General features: G+C 53.6%; 1 protein-coding gene across 2 annotated transcripts in view; it reads right to left on the bottom strand.

The window, feature by feature from the left end:
* MGAT5B (alpha-1,6-mannosylglycoprotein 6-beta-N-acetylglucosaminyltransferase B) overlaps positions 1 to 18,296 on the bottom strand; it is a 68,801-nt gene that overhangs the window by 26,656 nt on the left and 23,849 nt on the right. The window contains exons 3-8 of one of the 2 annotated variants that reach the window (XM_026103913.2): positions 17,251 to 17,395; positions 7,112 to 7,224; positions 4,552 to 4,625; positions 2,886 to 3,056; positions 2,022 to 2,186; positions 1,121 to 1,290 (exon numbers count right to left, since the gene is read on the bottom strand). In XM_026103913.2, coding sequence (XP_025959698.2) covers positions 1,121 to 1,290; positions 2,022 to 2,186; positions 2,886 to 3,056; positions 4,552 to 4,625; positions 7,112 to 7,224; positions 17,251 to 17,395 — 838 coding nt within the window. The remainder of the gene's footprint in view (positions 1 to 1,120; positions 1,291 to 2,021; positions 2,187 to 2,885; positions 3,057 to 4,551; positions 4,626 to 7,111; positions 7,225 to 17,250; positions 17,396 to 18,296) is intronic. The other variant, XM_064522535.1, reaches the window with a different exon arrangement.

An 18,296-nucleotide genomic window follows, 5' to 3' on the forward strand; every position in this document is an offset into this window, starting at 1 on the left:
AGGGGAAGAGAGTCGGAGCTGTCATTCGCTGCTTCCTTCCTTGGCATCTCAGGGGACATGTCCAAATCCACGTAGGGATGGAGAGGAGATTTCACCAGAGCTAGCGGATGCCTGAGCCCCTACTACTCCTTAGAAAGGCAAAACACTGCAGGCAGCAAGGCAGTCGCTCTCCAGAGTTGCTCGCAAAGGGAAACACATGCTGCAAACCCCCCGGTAAGATTGAGCCAACTCCTTCCCATCATTAAACAGCCACCGTGAGGCTTTTCATTAAAAAACACAAACAAGAATCGCACAACAGCAACAAAACCCTCCCAGCCATTAACTTCTTTCATCCTCGAGTACATGGATATTATTTAGCACGTCAATTCAGCTCAGCACGCAGCGCAACCCAGCAATCGCCGGGATGCATGCCTGCCTCTCAGAGAAGCTGCTGCGCTCTGCATTAGGACCAGGATTATTTTTTTGAGTTAATTAGTTGGGAGCTAATTCCGTTCATTAATTCTGAATGCTGCAGGGGCCGGGCTGGATTTTGTGCATTGTTTTTTCCAGGATTGTTATTTTTCCCTTCCCTTTTCAGCGTGCCTCATTATGCGGCAGATGCTGGCTTAGCGTTGCCCAACATCTCCTCTGCCCATGAGACGACTTCAGGCTGTGCTTGATTTATACCGTTATCACTTGCATTTGTGCCAGCGCTTGCCCTCCAACTTATGATCTCCCCGACAAGGAGAGCAAAGCTCGTGAGGTCCTTGCAGCCACCGCCAGGATGACGAGTTCGGGGCGACTCCTGGGGAGGGACCACTCAGCGGCCGCTTTCCCTTGCAAGGAACGCAGGTTATTTTTGGCAGCCTGCCTCAGCTGGGCAGGAAGGGAGGGAGGGAAGGAAGGAAGGAAGGAGCAGAGTCACCTCTCAAACAACGCTGGTGAAGCCCCAGGGCTGTACGCAGCCGTGCATACATGATGGGGAGAGCCAGCCGGCCCCCGGGACACCTGCATCCTGCGGCCACCAGCCTGCAGGGACAGTCCCTGGGGGACGGAGGGAGGGAAGGAGCCTTTCTTGCACCCGAGCCGAGGCCAAAGACGCCGCCTGTCACCCAACGCCCAAAGGCCAAGCAGCACCTACCTCTGAAGCTCCTTTAGCGAGACGGTGACCCGCAGGCTGTGTCCCAGGAGGAAGAGGGCAGCCAGGATGTCGGCCCACTGCACCATCTCCCCCAGCGGGCCCCCCTTCAGCACCCGCGGGCTGAAAACATCCCCCGATTCCTCCGTCAGGAAGCCGATGTGGATCAGGATCTGGCGGGACAAGGAGAGGCGATGAGGCACGGACCGCGGTGACGAGGGTTGGCGCGGGGAGAAATGCGGTTGACCTAGTGGCGAGGGTGGATTTGCCAGGATCTGGTCAGAAAGGAGTTAAAGTCCCCGATTCGCTCCCTGCTCCTTTTGCAGGCCTTAATACCCAAGGGAAATCACTCAGGTGTGAAGACAAGCAATCCATGTCTAATTAGCAAAGACTCAAAATTCAGTGGCTGCCAGCCCCACTGACTGGCTCGCTGTATCTCAGGACCAAGCCTGTCTTCCCAAAGTCCATCAGTCTGGCTCATGGACCGGAGGCTGGGTTTCACTGTAGAAAGGAACACAAAGGCCAGGCTAAAAAATGCAAAAATGTATATCCTTTGTAAAAGGCATTTATAAAAACGCAAACAGGAGGACCAGCAACCTCTAACACCTCCAGGCGGGAGAGATGCCAACCCCTTCCAGCCTTCTTGCTAGTGGTCTACCCAGCCGGACGTGTCTCCTACCACCAGGACCCATCTCCAAAATTCAGCCCATCTTTCAGCCAAGCTGATCCCGTGTGTCCCAAATGAATCCCCTCTGTGCCCACAGACCGGACCCTCCAGGCCCATGTGCATCCCTAAATCACGTTCCCTCCCAGCCCGCCCCTGCTCCTGGCCGCAGCCCCCCCGTGTCCCCAACGGCGTGGCCTCCCTCTCCCCCTGCCGAGACCCTGTGCAATCGGCTCGTACGTGTTTCCGGTCCCTCTGCCGGCCCTTCAGCTTCTGCTCCAGGCGCCGGGCCGCCCGCAGCCACTGCTGAGCCAGGTGCCGGATCCTCTTCTTCATGAAGATGAGGGACTCCTTGCCTGTGCCCACCAGCTCCAGGAGGTGAGTGAGGTCGCTCTGGAAAGCTGCCTAGGGAAGAAAGCGGCTTCGCTGTCCAAGTGGAGGGGAAGCGGCTGCGAGAGGAGCCCGGGGATGCCTGGGGGACCACAGGAGGTTTGCTCTCCCTGAGCATCTGCTGCACAAGGAGCCCCCGGCAAGGAAGGCTCTTTCCAGCCTCCGGAGCTGTCTAGTACCAGTTGGGGGATGGCAAGGGGTTTTCCTTGGAAAACCTGGGACAGGAGAGCAGGCAGGAGAGGAGGGAATTTAGGGGGTGTTTTGCCTTCCCCACTGCCTCTTCTCTTGGCTCCCAAACTGATGGACACAGAAAACTATTCGAAAAGGATCTTGAATTATAAACGGAAGCTCACATCTGGGGACTGAGCTGGCACACCGATCCCAGACCACCCGGAGCAGTCGGTAACACAATAGCCCACTGCCCCAACTATAAATCCTGCCGAGCTTATGTGACACCTGGCATGTGTCACCTGGCACCTTTCCCGAGCCACAGCCTGAAACCAGAGCTCCTCCACTTAATGCACCAAATTCCCAGGGCCCTGTTGCACGCGATGACTCTTGCAACACCACAGACGTGAGAAAACCCAAGTGCTGCCTTCGGATCTGTCTCGGAGGCCTGCTGACACTGCCGTCTCTGGGAACATTTGTCTCAGCGGCTTTAAACCCTCAAAACCCTCCCCACGCCGGGCAGGACACGAGCTGCCGCGGCCTTACCTGCCCCCTGGGCAGCGGCCCGGGCGAAGGCAAAGCCGCCGTCTGGTTTCTCCAGGGCAGGGGAGGGCAGAACCACTCGACTTCGCTGAGGTAGATGAGGAAGGAGCACTCTGTGCCGTCCACACCAAAAAATGCATAGCAAGGGTCAGAGGTCCACCTGGCCCTCATCCACTGCAAGGGAGGCAAAGAAACCCGTCAGGCTCCTGCTCCCGCCGGGATGCTTCGGACGCCACCGCGGGAAACCTGGCAGCCCAGCGAGGCACCGGCACGTAGCGGCCACGGCCCCTGGGGCGGGCTACGCTTTCCGCACCGAGATCTCTCTTTTCCATAACCTTTTTTTCCATGGCAGCTAAACCAAGGACAGAGCACAGATTCCAGCGGGAAGGGGTGCGCTCCCCCGGGGCAGTCACTAATTCCTAGCAAACGATACGCTCCGGGGATTTCTTCTCGTTAGCTTTGCCGAGGAGCGAGCCGACCTGCTGCTTTCACAGCCCTGGGCACGACGGGGCGAGGAGACGGCTCTGCAGCCAGCCCCAGGGGTTGATTTCCCACGGAGGAGAAGAGCCAGCGACCGCATCGCCCATCTATCATCCCCTGGAAGGGCTTTCACCATCCGCTTTCTAATTCGACTACAAAAGCAAATCTACTCAGGAGACAGGTCACTGCGCCCAATATGTAAAACGCACCAATCATCCAGACAGGAGATCGAATTACAGCGTTCGACAATTAAATTACACTCCAAATTTACTCAAATCCTGGAAGGAAAGGATGCCGAGTGCTATGGGAAGAGGAATATACAACCCCCAGTAACATTTTAATACACCCTTCGGTGTCTTTTTGTAGAGACTCAGCCCTGCAGAAATCTAAGCAGAGTCTGAAGCGGGAGGCTGGGAGGGGAAGGGGGAAGGGAGATACTTTTAATTAGTTCATGTAAATATGCTCTCTGACAAAGCAATCGCCCAGGCCAAATGCCAGGCTGCGTTCAGGTGTAAAGAGCACGCTGCGGCAGGCACGACGTAATATCGGAGATCAAGGTCCTCGTCACCTGAACAAGATGCTCTTCTGCGCAAGGCTGAGATTACTCCCCAGACACTAGCTAACGCTCCAGATATTAAAAGAAGATGTGACAGTGCTTTCTCCTCATCGTGCTTCTGTCATTAAACAAAGAAAACACAGGCGGCGAGATCTGCAGGCGGAGGTAATCTCCTGGAGCTGACTCGACTGCTGCCTGCACGCCCTGCTTCTTATGCCCTTTGGCTGCTGTGGCTGCAGTGCTTCAGGCCGCCAAAACCGTGTGGTGTTATTCAGGAAAACAATTACATTCTTACAACAAAAGCTCCCCATCTGTCCTCTGTTGGATGCCTACCTTTGCGTTTTCTCCCCACAAGACAGCCATGCCCTGTTTTCTACATGGGCCCTTTGGCCAGCCACAAAAGGCACCTTCTGCTCTTCAGTGAGCCCAACCTGGGTCCCATTTTAAAGGGAAGGATCATCCTGGTAAGCATCACTCTCTGCACCGTGCTGCCCAGGTTAGACTCCCGTAGTAGCTGCTTTATGCCTTTTCCCAGCAGTTTCCACTTGAGGACGAGCCCCTCTCCCAGAGGAACCGGCCCATCCTGAGACGGGCGACCGCCCCAGCCGAGGAGGGAAGAGAGCCCCGACTCACCTCCACTTTCCCAGCGCAGTCAGGGTACTTGGGATCCCTGGGCACCTCGCACTGGTCTCTCCTGCCGTCCATCACTGCAGAAAGAGAATTTGGGCAGAGGAGGGCCGGGACACCCCGGCAGGTCAGCCGGCAGTGCCAGGAGAGGCATAGGGGTGATGGGACAGGGCTGCTGGTCCCTGCATGCACCCGGCTGTGCTCCTGCGGGCTCCTGCCTGGCAGCACGTACCCTGGGCACTGCGGCCGAGCCGGACAGCAAGGCGCACAGACGTGTCTGATAGTCCTTTTTACATATATACATACATATCTATTTCTTTTGCTGCTCTCTCAGCCTAAATTACTGGGTCTGGTCTAGACCCCAGGTGTCACCAATTCTTGCTCTTTTTAACAAACAGGCTGCAGGATCCAGGGAAGTACTTGACAGCCTTTGCACTGTAAACTCACAGTAAAAATTGTCCCAGTCGCTGCTGCTCACGCTCTGGCATGCCACCAGAGAAGCAGGACTCCTCCAAGATGGGCACCCAAAGCAGGGTCTGACACACAGTGCCCACGGGGCCCTGGCCACCCTCCAACGCAAATCGACACTGTTCTCGGAATAAGGCATGAAACCAGCTAGAAACAGTAATGAGAGCTTTTCTTCCCCTGTTGTCAGTTTAATAAAAGACACTACCCCTCCTATACACCCTTCCTCTCCTACAACCAGAAAAGCTTCCTCATGAGAGATGAGACTGAAGAGGCAGAGCAAGCATCTCCCACCTGACGACACAAGCCCCCAGCCTCCGTGGCCACCCAAACTGCAGTGGTCCGGGAAGCCGCGCTGCTCTCCCAGTGCTGCCAGGAGCGGAAAGGTAACGTCTCCTGGCTCTGCGTCTGAGCCCCCGGGCTCTGGATCCAAACCACCGACTCCTTCTATCCAGGTGATGGCACTACTCCTTGCCACCGGGCAAGGCGGCGAGCAGGCAGCCCACCACGGGAAGTTCAGATTTGTCTCCACTCCTGCCCCTTGCAGGCACAAGTTTCACAGCCCTCCTGGCTGCAATGGCAAAGTATCCTAGATGCCTCCAAGACGGGCTCAGCCCAAACTCAGGGCCTCCTCTCCCTGGAGAGGTGCTTCCAGCGTGCTGAGCCGCAACTAATTACAGATGGTGAACGTGTCCTACATTGGCACAGGAGATGACTTTCAGCCACTGCTCCCTTGGCCCAAGCGTTGGCAGACATCTGTTATTCAGAGCCAAAGACCAAATACATGAAAATGGGTCAGCGGCATCACGAGAGGCTCCATTTGCTCTGTCTAACATGGTACAGCCAATCATTTAAGTATTTATGCTGTTAACATTAAGTATACTCTCCTCCGCTCCTTTGCACTAGGAAATGGGTCTCCATATTAGAGATGGACATTAAATATTGATATCAGGAAAGGAATCTACTGCCTGGCCCAGTGCTCCCCCCCCCCCGTATCAAACAGGGCAGAAAAGGCTCTTTGGAACATTATCCGTGGCTGGAGGAAGAAAAACTAACAAGTAACTAAATATTTCATACCCCAGGGGTGGTCTGAGTGCACAGTGAGGAAGTCAGTCGTAAAATGCTCTTGTATCTGCTACACTGATCTTGGGTATTTTACCCTTATGCATTTGCTGTTTCCAAGACCCTGGTTTTGACCCAGTGAGGTAACTGCTCCAAGGACAAGAGAGGACAACACACTGAGGCTTTGTCACAGAGCCCAGAAAATGGAGCAGGAAGACTTCTTGAGAAATCATCAGCCCAGCCTTCTGTTTGGTGGTAGGACTGGCAATATTAGACCACCCAAGATAAGGGTGCCAGCTAACGAGACGGTGTGACAAGGCTGATTTCCCCTGTGAATGGGATGCTGCAGGAACAGACACACAGGCAGGTATAAACTCTGAGTAAAAGTTCACAGCCTGGTCCACAAAGTCCTGCTGGTCCCTTTGAGCGTCACAGTCTGACATTCCCCTTCTACAGGTTGGGAAACTGAACAAGGGAAGTGACGGGACTTGCCCAAGGCCATCTCATTAGAAGCTTTGGCTATTGGCAAAGTGATATCACAGCCAGAGCAGTATCCGTAGAACAACAGATGTATGTGAACCATCTCGAATAAAGTACAACCTCAGCCAAAACACATGCTCCCCCCAAAGCAAGACACCAGCTTGTGGATCAACGTCCCCAAACTGCTGATTGGCAGAAGCGAGGAAGCCCCAGCGGGACCATGACCTCTCTGTATTTCTCCATCATTTTAATTCTTTCTCAACAGGCAAAACAAGATTTGGGCTCACCAATGTCTGGTGTGACCACATACTACACCCTCACAGAGCTAGACACAGAAGTCCTAAGAGGTCTGCCAAAGAGCATGAGATGTCCTACTTAATTTTGTAGACCAGAGTGAGGTAGGAAACCTCAGATCAGCATCCCTTCCCCTCTGTTTTTACTAGGCCTTCTGTGGTAGGCTTGGCCAGATTTCCCTATTGCAACTGCACAACCCACATGAACTTTGGAGCACGTGGCTGTGACCAGGGCACAGGCTATGGGGACCGCCTCGCACACTTACCTTTTCCGTTCATGAGGCTGTTCCGGAGAATCTGATCTACTTTTATTGCAATGTCCGAGACATTTTGAGCTATAGCTTGGATCCTCTCCATCAAACTGGCTGACGGCTGGAACCTGGAAAGAAAACAAATAGACCCTGAAAACATGATGTCTTCTTGTCGCAGCATCCAGGTTTGTTAGAAAGAGCCAGGAGGGCTTCCTGCTTCACACAGCAATCTTTCTTTCATTGCAAGCTGCTGGCAGGTAGAGCTTAGCCCCAGGATGTAAAGCAGGAATGCATCTTCCAGTATGCATCAGGCAAAGATCTCGTTGGCTTTAAAGAGTTTTGACTAAAACTACATAATCAATTCTCTGCTGTTTTGTGCAGTGTGCTGATAACCGCAGATACGTCTGTCTGCTTTACATGGGGAAATAAAACATGCTGGCAAAATTTGTTTTCTTTATTTCAAATATGTTATGTCTGAAAATCCTTTACCAAGATTTTTGATCTTGCAGTGCATGTAGGAAACCATGGGGGGTAGGGGGAAGAGGACTACGAACAAAAAATCCAGTAAAAGAAAGGTAGAAAGTGGAAAAGGGACTAGGAAGCTAGTAGGCCTGGAGCAGCGTACAGACGGCCCCAGCCACAAAACACAAGGATGGGCTGAACCGGTCTGGCCAGTCCACCCCGGATGTAGGCCAGCAGATTTCCACATTCTCCAGTGATTCCCGGCCAACTGGAGTGAGCACAGCACTGCTGAGGTGCAGCCACAAAGTATTGCCCGGTGAGCACTCATGCATCACACACATGCAACCTTTTTGCTCAGGAGATTAGCATTGCCGGGCTACATTTAATCTGCAAACAAATACCAGCTGGCCCGCAAAAGAAACGACCCAGTTGCCTCCGTGAAGAGGAAGACAGTGATGAAGATTTCGCTGGTTGCATTTACCGCATAATTGTGGAGGAGTCGCTGTCTCGTCTGTCTTGTAGAGAGCAAGGAAGGCTGGGTGCAGGTTCAGAGAGCTTTACACAAACTGCTCAGCCTTGCTCCTCAAACGTTATCAGGGACGGCTTTGCTCCTTCAAGCAACCAGGGAGGAGCAGCGGGCCAAGGCTGTGCGGGGCAGGGTCACCAGGCAATCACCCACCGCGGCAGGGCTGAACGTGGCATTGTAGCACGGGACAGCTCCAGCAAAACACACACACACCTTCCTGCTAAGGCTCGAGACCAAATTCCACTGGTTTAAATAGGACTTAGCTGCATACACTGCCTATTGAATAAAAACTCACGATCAGTACCAGCCTGGGTAAACAGGCGTCAGCCCCAGCATCTCAGCTGCGCCAGGTATCGCCTGGGCCGGAGCCACACAAGTGACCGAGCGCTTGCAAAGGGGCCTTGATGCGAACTAAAATCTGCTGCAATACGTAAAAGAGAAAAAAACCCAGTTAACCAACAGCAATGTCCTACCACATCTCACAAGGAGCCAGCTTTCCACCTCAAACGCTTCGTTTGCCATATCCACTGCAAACGATGTCTTGAGTTCAGTTATTGCTGTAAATAATTTCCCCTTCTGCAGCGTCTGGGTCATAAGCTTTTTCTCCGGCTGCCGAGATCATTAAAATATACAGAAATGTCATAAGCGGTGAGCAAACCCAAAAGGGCTACCTTGAATACTCTTGGCACAAAAATATTTGCTGATTTCAGGTCCTTCCCACTGAAGTTTTATGTTTGTTCTCTAGCAGATCAGCGAACCTGAAGGCTGGGATTTAAAGCACCTCTGTCCTCAAGGCTAAAAAAACCCTAGTTTTATGAACCGATACGGCTTCGGCTGTTGATTTAAAGTCCATTCTGTAGCAGCAAGCAGCCCACATTTTTCCTTCTGGCATAGTTTATGACCGTCAATACTGAACCTTCATATCTCCACAGGGGACCACATATCCTAGGCTTTTAAGAAATAATAATTAAATGCAGAGGACACCATTGCCCCCAAGTAGCTTTCAACCTTTCGCAGAAAATAAACCCCAAGTCTCCCGCCAGCTACTTTTATTGCTGAAACAGGGAGGCCTGGTAAAATATGGGCACAAAAACACACCTGTGATGAGGTCTGCTTGTCAGCATGGCTCCAAGGAGATAAAATGCTCCTGTTCTGAGGGCTGAACAGCTTGGCCAGCCCTGAAAGCTCTCGAAACCCCAGTTTCATTTTGCAACCTTTTTTCCCCACAAGAAAGCAGCAATCTCAGACCATGAAGGTGATGCACACACACTTGGAAAAATCAGGCAATGACCAGTTTAGTAAGAAATATGCCAAGAACTCATTGAATTTCCAGCTCACGGCCCAACCGCCAGCAACAGAAGGGGAACGTCCACATAGCAGAGATGCTCCTCTGGTTTCTCCACTGCTCCAGGTGCCGAGAGACACAGCTACAGCATCCCTGCTCCACCTTTCAGAGCACCTAGATCAGCTCAGGACTCAACTTTTACCTGCCCCAACACTCGCTCAGGTCTGAGCCAGCCCCAAAAAGCCAGGTAATTGCCCAAAGGCTGAAGGCCACCTTAGTCTTCATCATATCTCTAATGACTTGCCAGGTGAGCTCCACTAGGGCTGAGAACCAGCACGGGCAAACGCATTCAAACATGATCAGCATTGCTGTCCCGCGTAAACTGCCTTCTTCTCGGCTAAGCATCCCAGCCAGCGAAAATCCTGCTGGAGCTCCGGCTGCAGGGGAGGTTTTCCCCAGCTGACGGATCCAGCCCCACGTTTATCTCGGCTTGCCCAGCTCTTGCAAGCTACAGATGTTTCCCTAACAAAAAGATTTCAAGCCAGAGCCCTTTGATGCAAAACGCATGTTTGATCATCGCAGCCAGGCAACGCTTTGAGTTCTCTGAAACACGAGGGCCACGTCATGTTAGCGCTGCGAGGCTTTCCACGAAACGTGGAAGGGTTACCGAAGGGGAAACGAAAACTGAAGTGACCACGGTCAAGAAGCCAAGGGAATATTACGCTCCCTTCTGCTATTTTGGAGCCAGAAAGTGACACAAAAAATGTCCATCTTGGTTCTTTCCCATCGCAAATGTCCCTTTGGAGAAAGCAGCCAGGATGTAAAGCCGCGGTCCTACACCGGGAGCACGGCTGGGCCCCGGCTTTCACGCTAACACGGGCAGCACCGAGGCAGGCGCCTGCAGTCGTGTCGCTGGGCAGCAGGGGTACGATTTGAGCATGTTTCATTTATGGTATTAAAGAAATGACAACCTTAAGCATAAGTTACCAAAACTATCATTAAAATGATTTGTCACCTGGGCAGAGGACAGGAAAATAAGATATTTAAAGCAAAACCCCAAACACAAAAAGGTTTTCTGTAGCTCATCAGAATCCAACGCCCTATCTTTAGTAACCGGAGATGCTGGGAAGGACAAGGTAAGTGGCCTATTCCGCCAAATGACAGCTAAGCGGAATGGAAATATTTCAACGCCCTTGTTCGTTATCCAAGAATTGGAGTGAGATCATCAATTGTTTATCCAGCATGAAAATCAGTCCATGCAGAGAATCGGTGCAAAGCTGCAGACTCATTAAACCTCACTTAAGACAAGGGTACCGAGGAGGTAACGACGCACGGGCACTGCCCAGCCAGGGGACCTCCGGCTGCTGCACGGCCTCGCACACGACGAGGAGGAGCAGGGGTTTCACGCACGGGACCCTGACGCCACAATATGCAGCCGCTGCAGCGCGAAATGACCTTTGCATTAGCGACAAGGGATCTTGCCTCCAAATACCGACACCTACAGCAGCCAGCGCAGGAGCTGGCAGCCTTTGCACGCTGCCCGTACAGAAAAGCTTTATTCTGCTCTGGCTGGAACGGCGGCATCGTCTCCGCCAGCGCTGCTGAAAGAGGAACTCACTTCCAGCACAGGCAGCAGCAACATGCCTTTGTCCCTTGCTGTTGTTTTTTTTAAATTTTTCTATAGTGACAATATAAATGCCACCGAAATAGGCTGGGGCTGCGCCAGCTATTGAAACTATAGTAAATTGCTGTAGGTTTTCCAGAACAAATTTTTCCCTGGGACCTTAAGACCGTTTACTACAGCAAATATAGCACTTTTACTTCTGACCATCAATATTGATTTCATCTTTATTATTTTCAGATTTATATTTCCCCATGATGATTAAGATTCAGATCACAGGGTGGCTTATAATGCACCATATACAGTATTCATCTTGTTTCAAAAACTGCTATTAAGATATATCTTTCCCCACTGGCAGATCATTTGGTACATAATATAGCTGGAGGTTGAGTTTTCTTTTACTTTTTTTATGCATTAATTTGGTTCCCTTCACTTTGTCTCTTGTCCCCAGCCCTGCAGCAGCAGCTCGGATTCAGCCTGTTTATCCCTTTACAAGGCACTGTATTTTTATTGCCTTTTATAAAAGGGACATTATGAAAAGATGAATCTCTTTCCATTTGTGTGTTGTCTTCATAATACAAGACCTAAACATATTTGCTTGCTCATCCTATATTTCTTGCTATTAACTGCTGAAAGCCGTGACTCTGGAAAGACCGATACAGATGGAGAAAAGCAGATGTTTTGAAGATAATGCATCGCAAATGCAACATTCGCGCAGAGCGGTTTACCGAATGATTTCAACTTTCTCATTACGACATCTGTGCTGCCGTTTGCCTTTTGAAAGGTTTTTGCGCCCCAAGGCACGAGGCGGGACGAAGAGCGGCTGGGACCGCAGCCGGGGCGCCCTGACGTCCGAGGCAGTGGCACCAGGTAGCCCTTCAGGAGAAAGGGCTGGTCCCATCCCCGCGGCTCTGGCTGCAGTGGTGGCCAGGTCACCCACGCAGGGACACGCGGTTCTGCTTTCCCCCTCGTGCCACGACACTGAACGGGGCAGGACGAGCGTGGAGTTGGACACTAGGAGCAAAGCTGAGGGGTCCTGGGAGACACCGAGAGCTGGGAAATGAGAAAGGCCATTTTGAGCTCTGGAAAGACAGCATGACCAAGAGCTTTGCTCCTCTGGTGGAAGAGAATAGGGGTAAATCTCATCAACGCTGGAGCTAAAACTTCCTCGGGATCCACGTCCTTCTGCCTGTCTCTTTGCAGCCCTCTGGGATCGCACGCGCCAGTGCCAAGGGGAAACCATCCTTGCATCCCAGCACCAAGAGGAAACAGGGACCCTGGATCGCGCACAAGGGCAGGGGGAGAAAGCAGGAGGAGAAGCCCAGGGCCCTCGAGGGCTTCACCTGGTGGCCAGCGCTCCTCCTAAAAACCAGGTTACCAGCCCTCAACACCACGGTAGACAACAGGGATCGGCGCAGGAGACGCAGCGGTGACCAGTCGGGTGCCCCGCTCATGAGGATCAAGCTGTGCATTTTGTGTTTAGTTGACTTGTAATCCTGTTTTTAGTCCTCCAACTCCAGTGCTGGAGCTATTACCCTAAGCCCGGATAAACAAGCGCTTGCTCAGTTTTGCAGGAGGCTGGTGGGCAGCGAGGCGACCAGCGAGCCGAGCATGGGGAAGCAGCCCAAACCCCCAGGTGCTACAACCTTGTCGGAAATTTATAGCAACGTTGCAAAGAAAAAGGCAGGGAAGGACAGGGGACGTGGGGCAACCGTGCGGCACATCACCGCGAACATCGCCTCCAACGCGGCAGAAAGCGGTGGCGAAACCCTGGCGCCGAGGCTCCAGGTCTGGGGGTGGGACACGCTCCCTGCTTGGCTGTCCCGCCCCAGCATGGGCTTGATCGAGGCACTCGGCCCCTCCATGCCTCAGTTTCTTGGTGCTAAAACACAGATAATGATGCTCCACCCGTCTTTGCAACGCCCCTCGGACCCACGTGGGAGAAGGCCCATGCAAGTGGCAAGCGCTTTTATGCTGCGCAGGCAGCTCCATCCCGTCAATTGTATAAAAAAATAAAAGTCATAAAACAGTGTACGCTTCAAATATAATTTCTGGTATTTCTGTATTCTGCAATCTTTTCTATTATATCTCAGGGCTGAGACAAACAGCTCAATTTCTTCTCCATGAATATTTGAGTAAAGACCTGACTTTGCTCTGGCTGTGGTCGCACTCTTTCTGAATTCATATTGGGCAAATATCCTAGAGGATGTGTTTCAGGACAGGCACACTCCTCGGAAGCTCATTTTAAGCAAATATTGGATGATGCATGGGCAGAGCCATTTCCAAACTCCTCCAACACTAAGAGTTACTTTCAGCAAACGACAGAAAGGAAACGGTGGAACGTGACCGATCCGAGCTGTCCGAATGATGGATCGTATAATAAATACCGGGGCATTTTACTCACTGAAGTCATTCAATTTATTTTAATTTCAATTTACATTGGGCAACGTTTCTCGCACAAATGTGTTTACAGGATCAAAGCCTTCGCTAACAGAAAGCCAGCAGCCACATGTGCTGCAGGGAAATGCTGCCGTTTCAGCAAGCTGGCAATAAATTCCACGAAAACATTGACCAATTTTCCGGTCAAAGTCAGCACCGCACACCCGTAATGAACAACTCGCACCCACCTCACACGGCAAAGCATTTGCCAACAACATATAAGCAAGATGGTTACTTAAAATATTTTACAAACGCTATAAACTGCTCAGAGCTCCATCTTAAGCTGAATGTGAAGCTGGGGTTAAAGCTAAACCTGAGCCTCCATCTTCCTAATGCCTTGCAGGGCGCAACAGAGAAGCGAGCTCAGGCACCAGCAAATCTCATGCATGGGAATAGGAAGGCCGCCCTAAAACCACCACCCCTGATGGAGGGTTAATGGGACCCAATCTGCTCTGTATCGCGGGGCAAAAGCTCCACACAGCCCCGGAGTGGGAAAACAAGGCAGGCCTGCTGTGCCAGGGGCTTGCCCAAAAGAGCACCCAAAAGGGCCCTTTATACCCCCAAACGTCAATCCCGGCCCCTATTAAATACACCCACTCGCATACCAAGGAGGTTCATCTACAGCTGATGGACAGCGACAATTTAGTGACTGATAGAGCCAGGGCAGCAGGCAGCTGGATGCAGGAGCATCACCCGTTCAGCGTCACATCACCCGACTCTGAATTACGAGAGGAATACAGAGCCTGGTAACAACTGCAAGGGCAAACACTTACAGCGCGGGGAAATTATCTGAGCCACGGCAGTAATTAAGCTTTACAATTAATCAGTCATTTGCGAATCACACCTCTCAGGGGCAACCGCCGCACAGCAGCAAGGCTCATGGGGCAGCCCTGGCTCGGAGACAGGCCCTCCCCGACCGACTCGGCGGCTCCCATTGACGATGCTGAGCTGGATCCACCGCTTTGCACCCCATCCCTCCCTCCAAGCACCTCCCAGCCGGGCACCAGCGCTTCCACTGCAAGCTAAGGCAGCGGCTGCCAAGGGCATTCGCCAAGAGAGATCCTGGAGTAACTTCGGGCAGAGCACAGCTCTTTGCCCTGCCAGCTCGGAGGCTTTCTGAGGCCGGTAATTAATTGCACCCCGCTTATTTAAGTCACTCCTTCAAGCTCCGGGGCTCGCACGGGACCCACGACACCTCCACACTGCTGGGACCCTCCGCTGCGGCCCGTTATCCTCCCACCGCCAGTTTCTTGCTGCAGCATCAAGGTTTTGTCCCGGCTGCAATTTGGGTTGCCCCAGGTTGCTTCGCTCAGGGCTGGACGGTGGGGAAACAACGGTGCTGGAGGCTGTGATGGTCCCAGTGCCGTCGCCGCGCTGCTGCCGCTGCAGCGCAGACCCCGGCTGAGCCCCGCGGGAGGAGACAGGCATCAAGAAACGCTTAGGAAGTGTTTGCAAACGCTGCTGGTGCTTCGCTCAGGATCACGGTAATAATCCGACATTCAGCTGGTGGGTAAACTGAAATATCAGCAAGTACGCGGGTCAGGTACCAGGGTGCAGAGAGCCACAGGAAAAAAACACAGATTCCTGCGGGGGAAGTCAGGAGCCTGGCTGCCCACAGCCTTCGCTGGCAGCGATTCCTCCCACATCGGGTGGCATACGAGTGATGGAGACATCTCAGAGTCGCGCAGGTCACGAGATGCTCCTGGGGCTGGACACGCGGCGCTGTTTCCTGCTGGTTTTTTTAGCACGCAGGTGTGCATATACACACCCCCCTTCTTATTTGCACTTGGGCTTATCGTGGCTGTTGTGACACTCAGGTCTCTGCTCTTGGGTTCGCTCCCCAGGGCGCTCGCCCCGGTGTCGCAAGCCAGCAATCAGCAGCCTTTTGCCACGCAGGACCCGAAACAGAAACCCAGAGCAGCTACGGGAGATCAGCCTCACCAGGGAACCCCTCGGGCAGCGAGATAATCCGGAGAAATGCATCCTTCATCACCCCACTGCCGCCAGGCACCTTGCGAACAGTGGGACCAAAAATAAAGGGCATTTTAGCCGGCTGCTGCCCTCCCCGTAGGCACCGGCACGGCCTTTCTCCTCCGTTGCAACCAGCAAAGCAGCAACTGCAAAAACAGCACGAGCCCCCAGCTGGGCCTGCCTCCCCCAACAGGGACCTCCTCTCCGCAGGTCCCCAAAACCCACCCGACCGGCCGAGGGGACCGAGACCGCCCAGACCCATCTGCGACGACCGGCTCCCACAAGGACACCGGGTATCACAAACCGATCCGAGACGTGGTGTTGCTACCCTAGGCAATCACCGCTAGCTCACACAAATGCCTTTAAGTCCGTCTCCTGGCTGCTGATGCACAGAAATTACCGCAACCTGAAATTACCGGCTCTTTTTTCACAAGAGAGCAGCCAGGAAAATCATCAAGCGCGAGCGAGTGCCTTCCACCACCGGCGCTAATGGCCGTGCTCATCCCCGCCCCGGACTGCTGCTGGCCTGCTCGAGTATCAGACAGCCTCAGCGCTGAAATTTCTAGCGCCTTCCATTAGAGAGGTAGCTTATATTTTGGAAAGGTTAAAATTATGCTGCTTAGAAGGCAAGACCGCGTGCTCCCAAGCTGCCACACACCCTTCGCGTGCACGCCGGTTGGTACAGCCTCTCATTACAGGCCCACGCGCTGTTATTTCCCGTTGTAGGAGCAAGAGGGACCTGTAAGGAAAGCGAGGGAGGAGAACGGAAACAATAAGGGGAACGCGGGGATGGGAAGCCCCTGCCCACTGGCCCAGCCCAGCGTGAAGGTGCGGGAGCCACCAGCCACACCGCAATGCCGACCCGCCGCAGGACAGCGGAGACCGTCGCATCTCACCCCCTGCACCCGCGAACCCCCCGCTTGCCATCCGCAGCTCCGCCTGGGTGCAAGTTGCCCTGGCGTTTTTTCAACATTGCAAAATTTGCCACGAGTGCTGCCCCTTTTTATTAAAAAAAAAATCTCTCTCTCTGCCACTACATGTTCTGGTTTCTTCAGTTAGTTTTTACAGGCCTTGGAGAAACAGCAAAATTAGTAAGTGCTTAAAGCCTCCCAAAGCAAAGGGAAACGTCTCTTTGGTAAATCGGTGCGTCAGGATTTGAGGGTCGGATGACATCCCCCAAGCCGGCAGCGCGCGATGGACGCAGGATACGCGCCACAGGGCAGCCGGGAGCACCAGGCCCCCGCCGCCGGCACCCCGGGGCCGGGCAGCTCGTGAGCGAGTCGTCTGAAGCCCTGCTCTCCTCCAAGGCTGGACGTATCAGCCCTGGATTTCAACCATCACACGTATCCTGATCCTTGCATTTCGGAAAAGGGAGGCCGGAGAAGAAAGGACAGGATGGTGGGGAGAGCCGGTGGCTCAGCGTCCAGCAGCATCGCAGGAGACCCAGATTCGGCTCCTTTTACAACCATTTCCAAGATCTTGGGTAAAGATTTTTTTTTTTTTCTGAGCTATCAAACACGCGCACACTCCGCTAGCACGTGCAATCTCTTTAAAAGCCACCCCTCGGTTATCGGTGGCTAACTCAACCGAGACGTAGCACCAAAGCCCCGGAGGGCGTTGCATGCCCCAAGCCCCCTGCAGCAGCTCAGCCCGGTGTTCCTGGCACCACGCAACGCCGGGGGGGTTTTGGACCCAATGGGCATCATCAGAGCCACTGTGGGAGAGGCTTTGCAGAGAAACACTCTGCCGGGGATCTGCTCGGCCCCGCCGCCCCTAGACCGGAGGGGAACGGCTCTGCCAGCCCCTGCCCGGCATCGGCCCCGCGCGGGGCATCGGCGCGCCCGACTGACCTGTCCAGAGGGAAGCGCGCTTCGTCCCCTTTGTGGAAGTCAGTGCTATTCTCCAGCCTGGCCAGGATGTCCATCCTCTTCATCAGCATCTCCAGCATGTCGCTCATTCTCCGCAGCACCCCTCGGGACTCCAGCGCGCCCATCACTGCAGTCACACAAAGAGCAAGCGAGACAGCGTCACGGGCCGGGCGGGGGACCGGCGAGAAAACCGCCCCTGCCCCAAGGCTTCGACCCCAGGCGCCCGGCGCACCGGCCCCGTGGACAGGCTCGGGGGCTCGCAGACCTCCGCGGTGCCCTGCTACCTGCAGCCCCGCGCCATCACCCTGCAGGGGCCCTAACTTAGCCGGGCTGCTGCAACTCCTCTGCTAGTCGACAGCCAGCAGTTACCCCACCTTCAGCCCCGGATCCAGCCACCTGACCCGTTTCTCCAGGCAGAAAATCTTGACACATCCATCTGATCCCTCCTGCTTGTCCTAAGTCCTTGCAGGAAGCCAAGTTTTCTCCTTCAATACTAAGCAAATAAGTGCTTAATGAATAGCTTTTTTTTTTTTTCCTCTCTCTCTTTTCTTTTCTTCTTTCAAAGACCCACCTAGCGCAGCATCCTGTCTGACAGCACTCTTCAGGGGATGCTTACGGAAAAAGTATGAGAAACGGCACAAATATGTGGTCCTCCCCCAGCACATCCTCCTGGCAGCACAGGGTTTTCCTGTGGCAGAGAAGAAATTCTTCTCTGCCCACATCAGCTAGCGGGGTGGGTGCCCCATCCCTGGAAACGGCTCAGTTCTTAAAACGCCGTCGCTGCGTCGCATCTCGGTGAAATCGGCACTCCCTGCCGTGTCCATTGCCCGCACCTCCTCCGGCTGCAGCGCATCCTTCTCGCGCGCTTCTCTGCGGGCCGGTGAGTCCCCAGGACAGCAAAAGCACCCAGCGTGACAGCTACAGCCACCTAAAAAGAGCCTAACACAGCCACGCTTGGGAAAAAGCTTCCCCAAAGAGGCCCAGGAGGGGCTCAGAAGCCCGTCCAGCCACGGTGAAGGGTCAGCACC

Source organism: Dromaius novaehollandiae, chromosome 18 (genome assembly GCF_036370855.1).
Source record: "Dromaius novaehollandiae isolate bDroNov1 chromosome 18, bDroNov1.hap1, whole genome shotgun sequence".
Lineage (NCBI taxonomy): Eukaryota > Metazoa > Chordata > Aves > Casuariiformes > Dromaiidae > Dromaius > Dromaius novaehollandiae.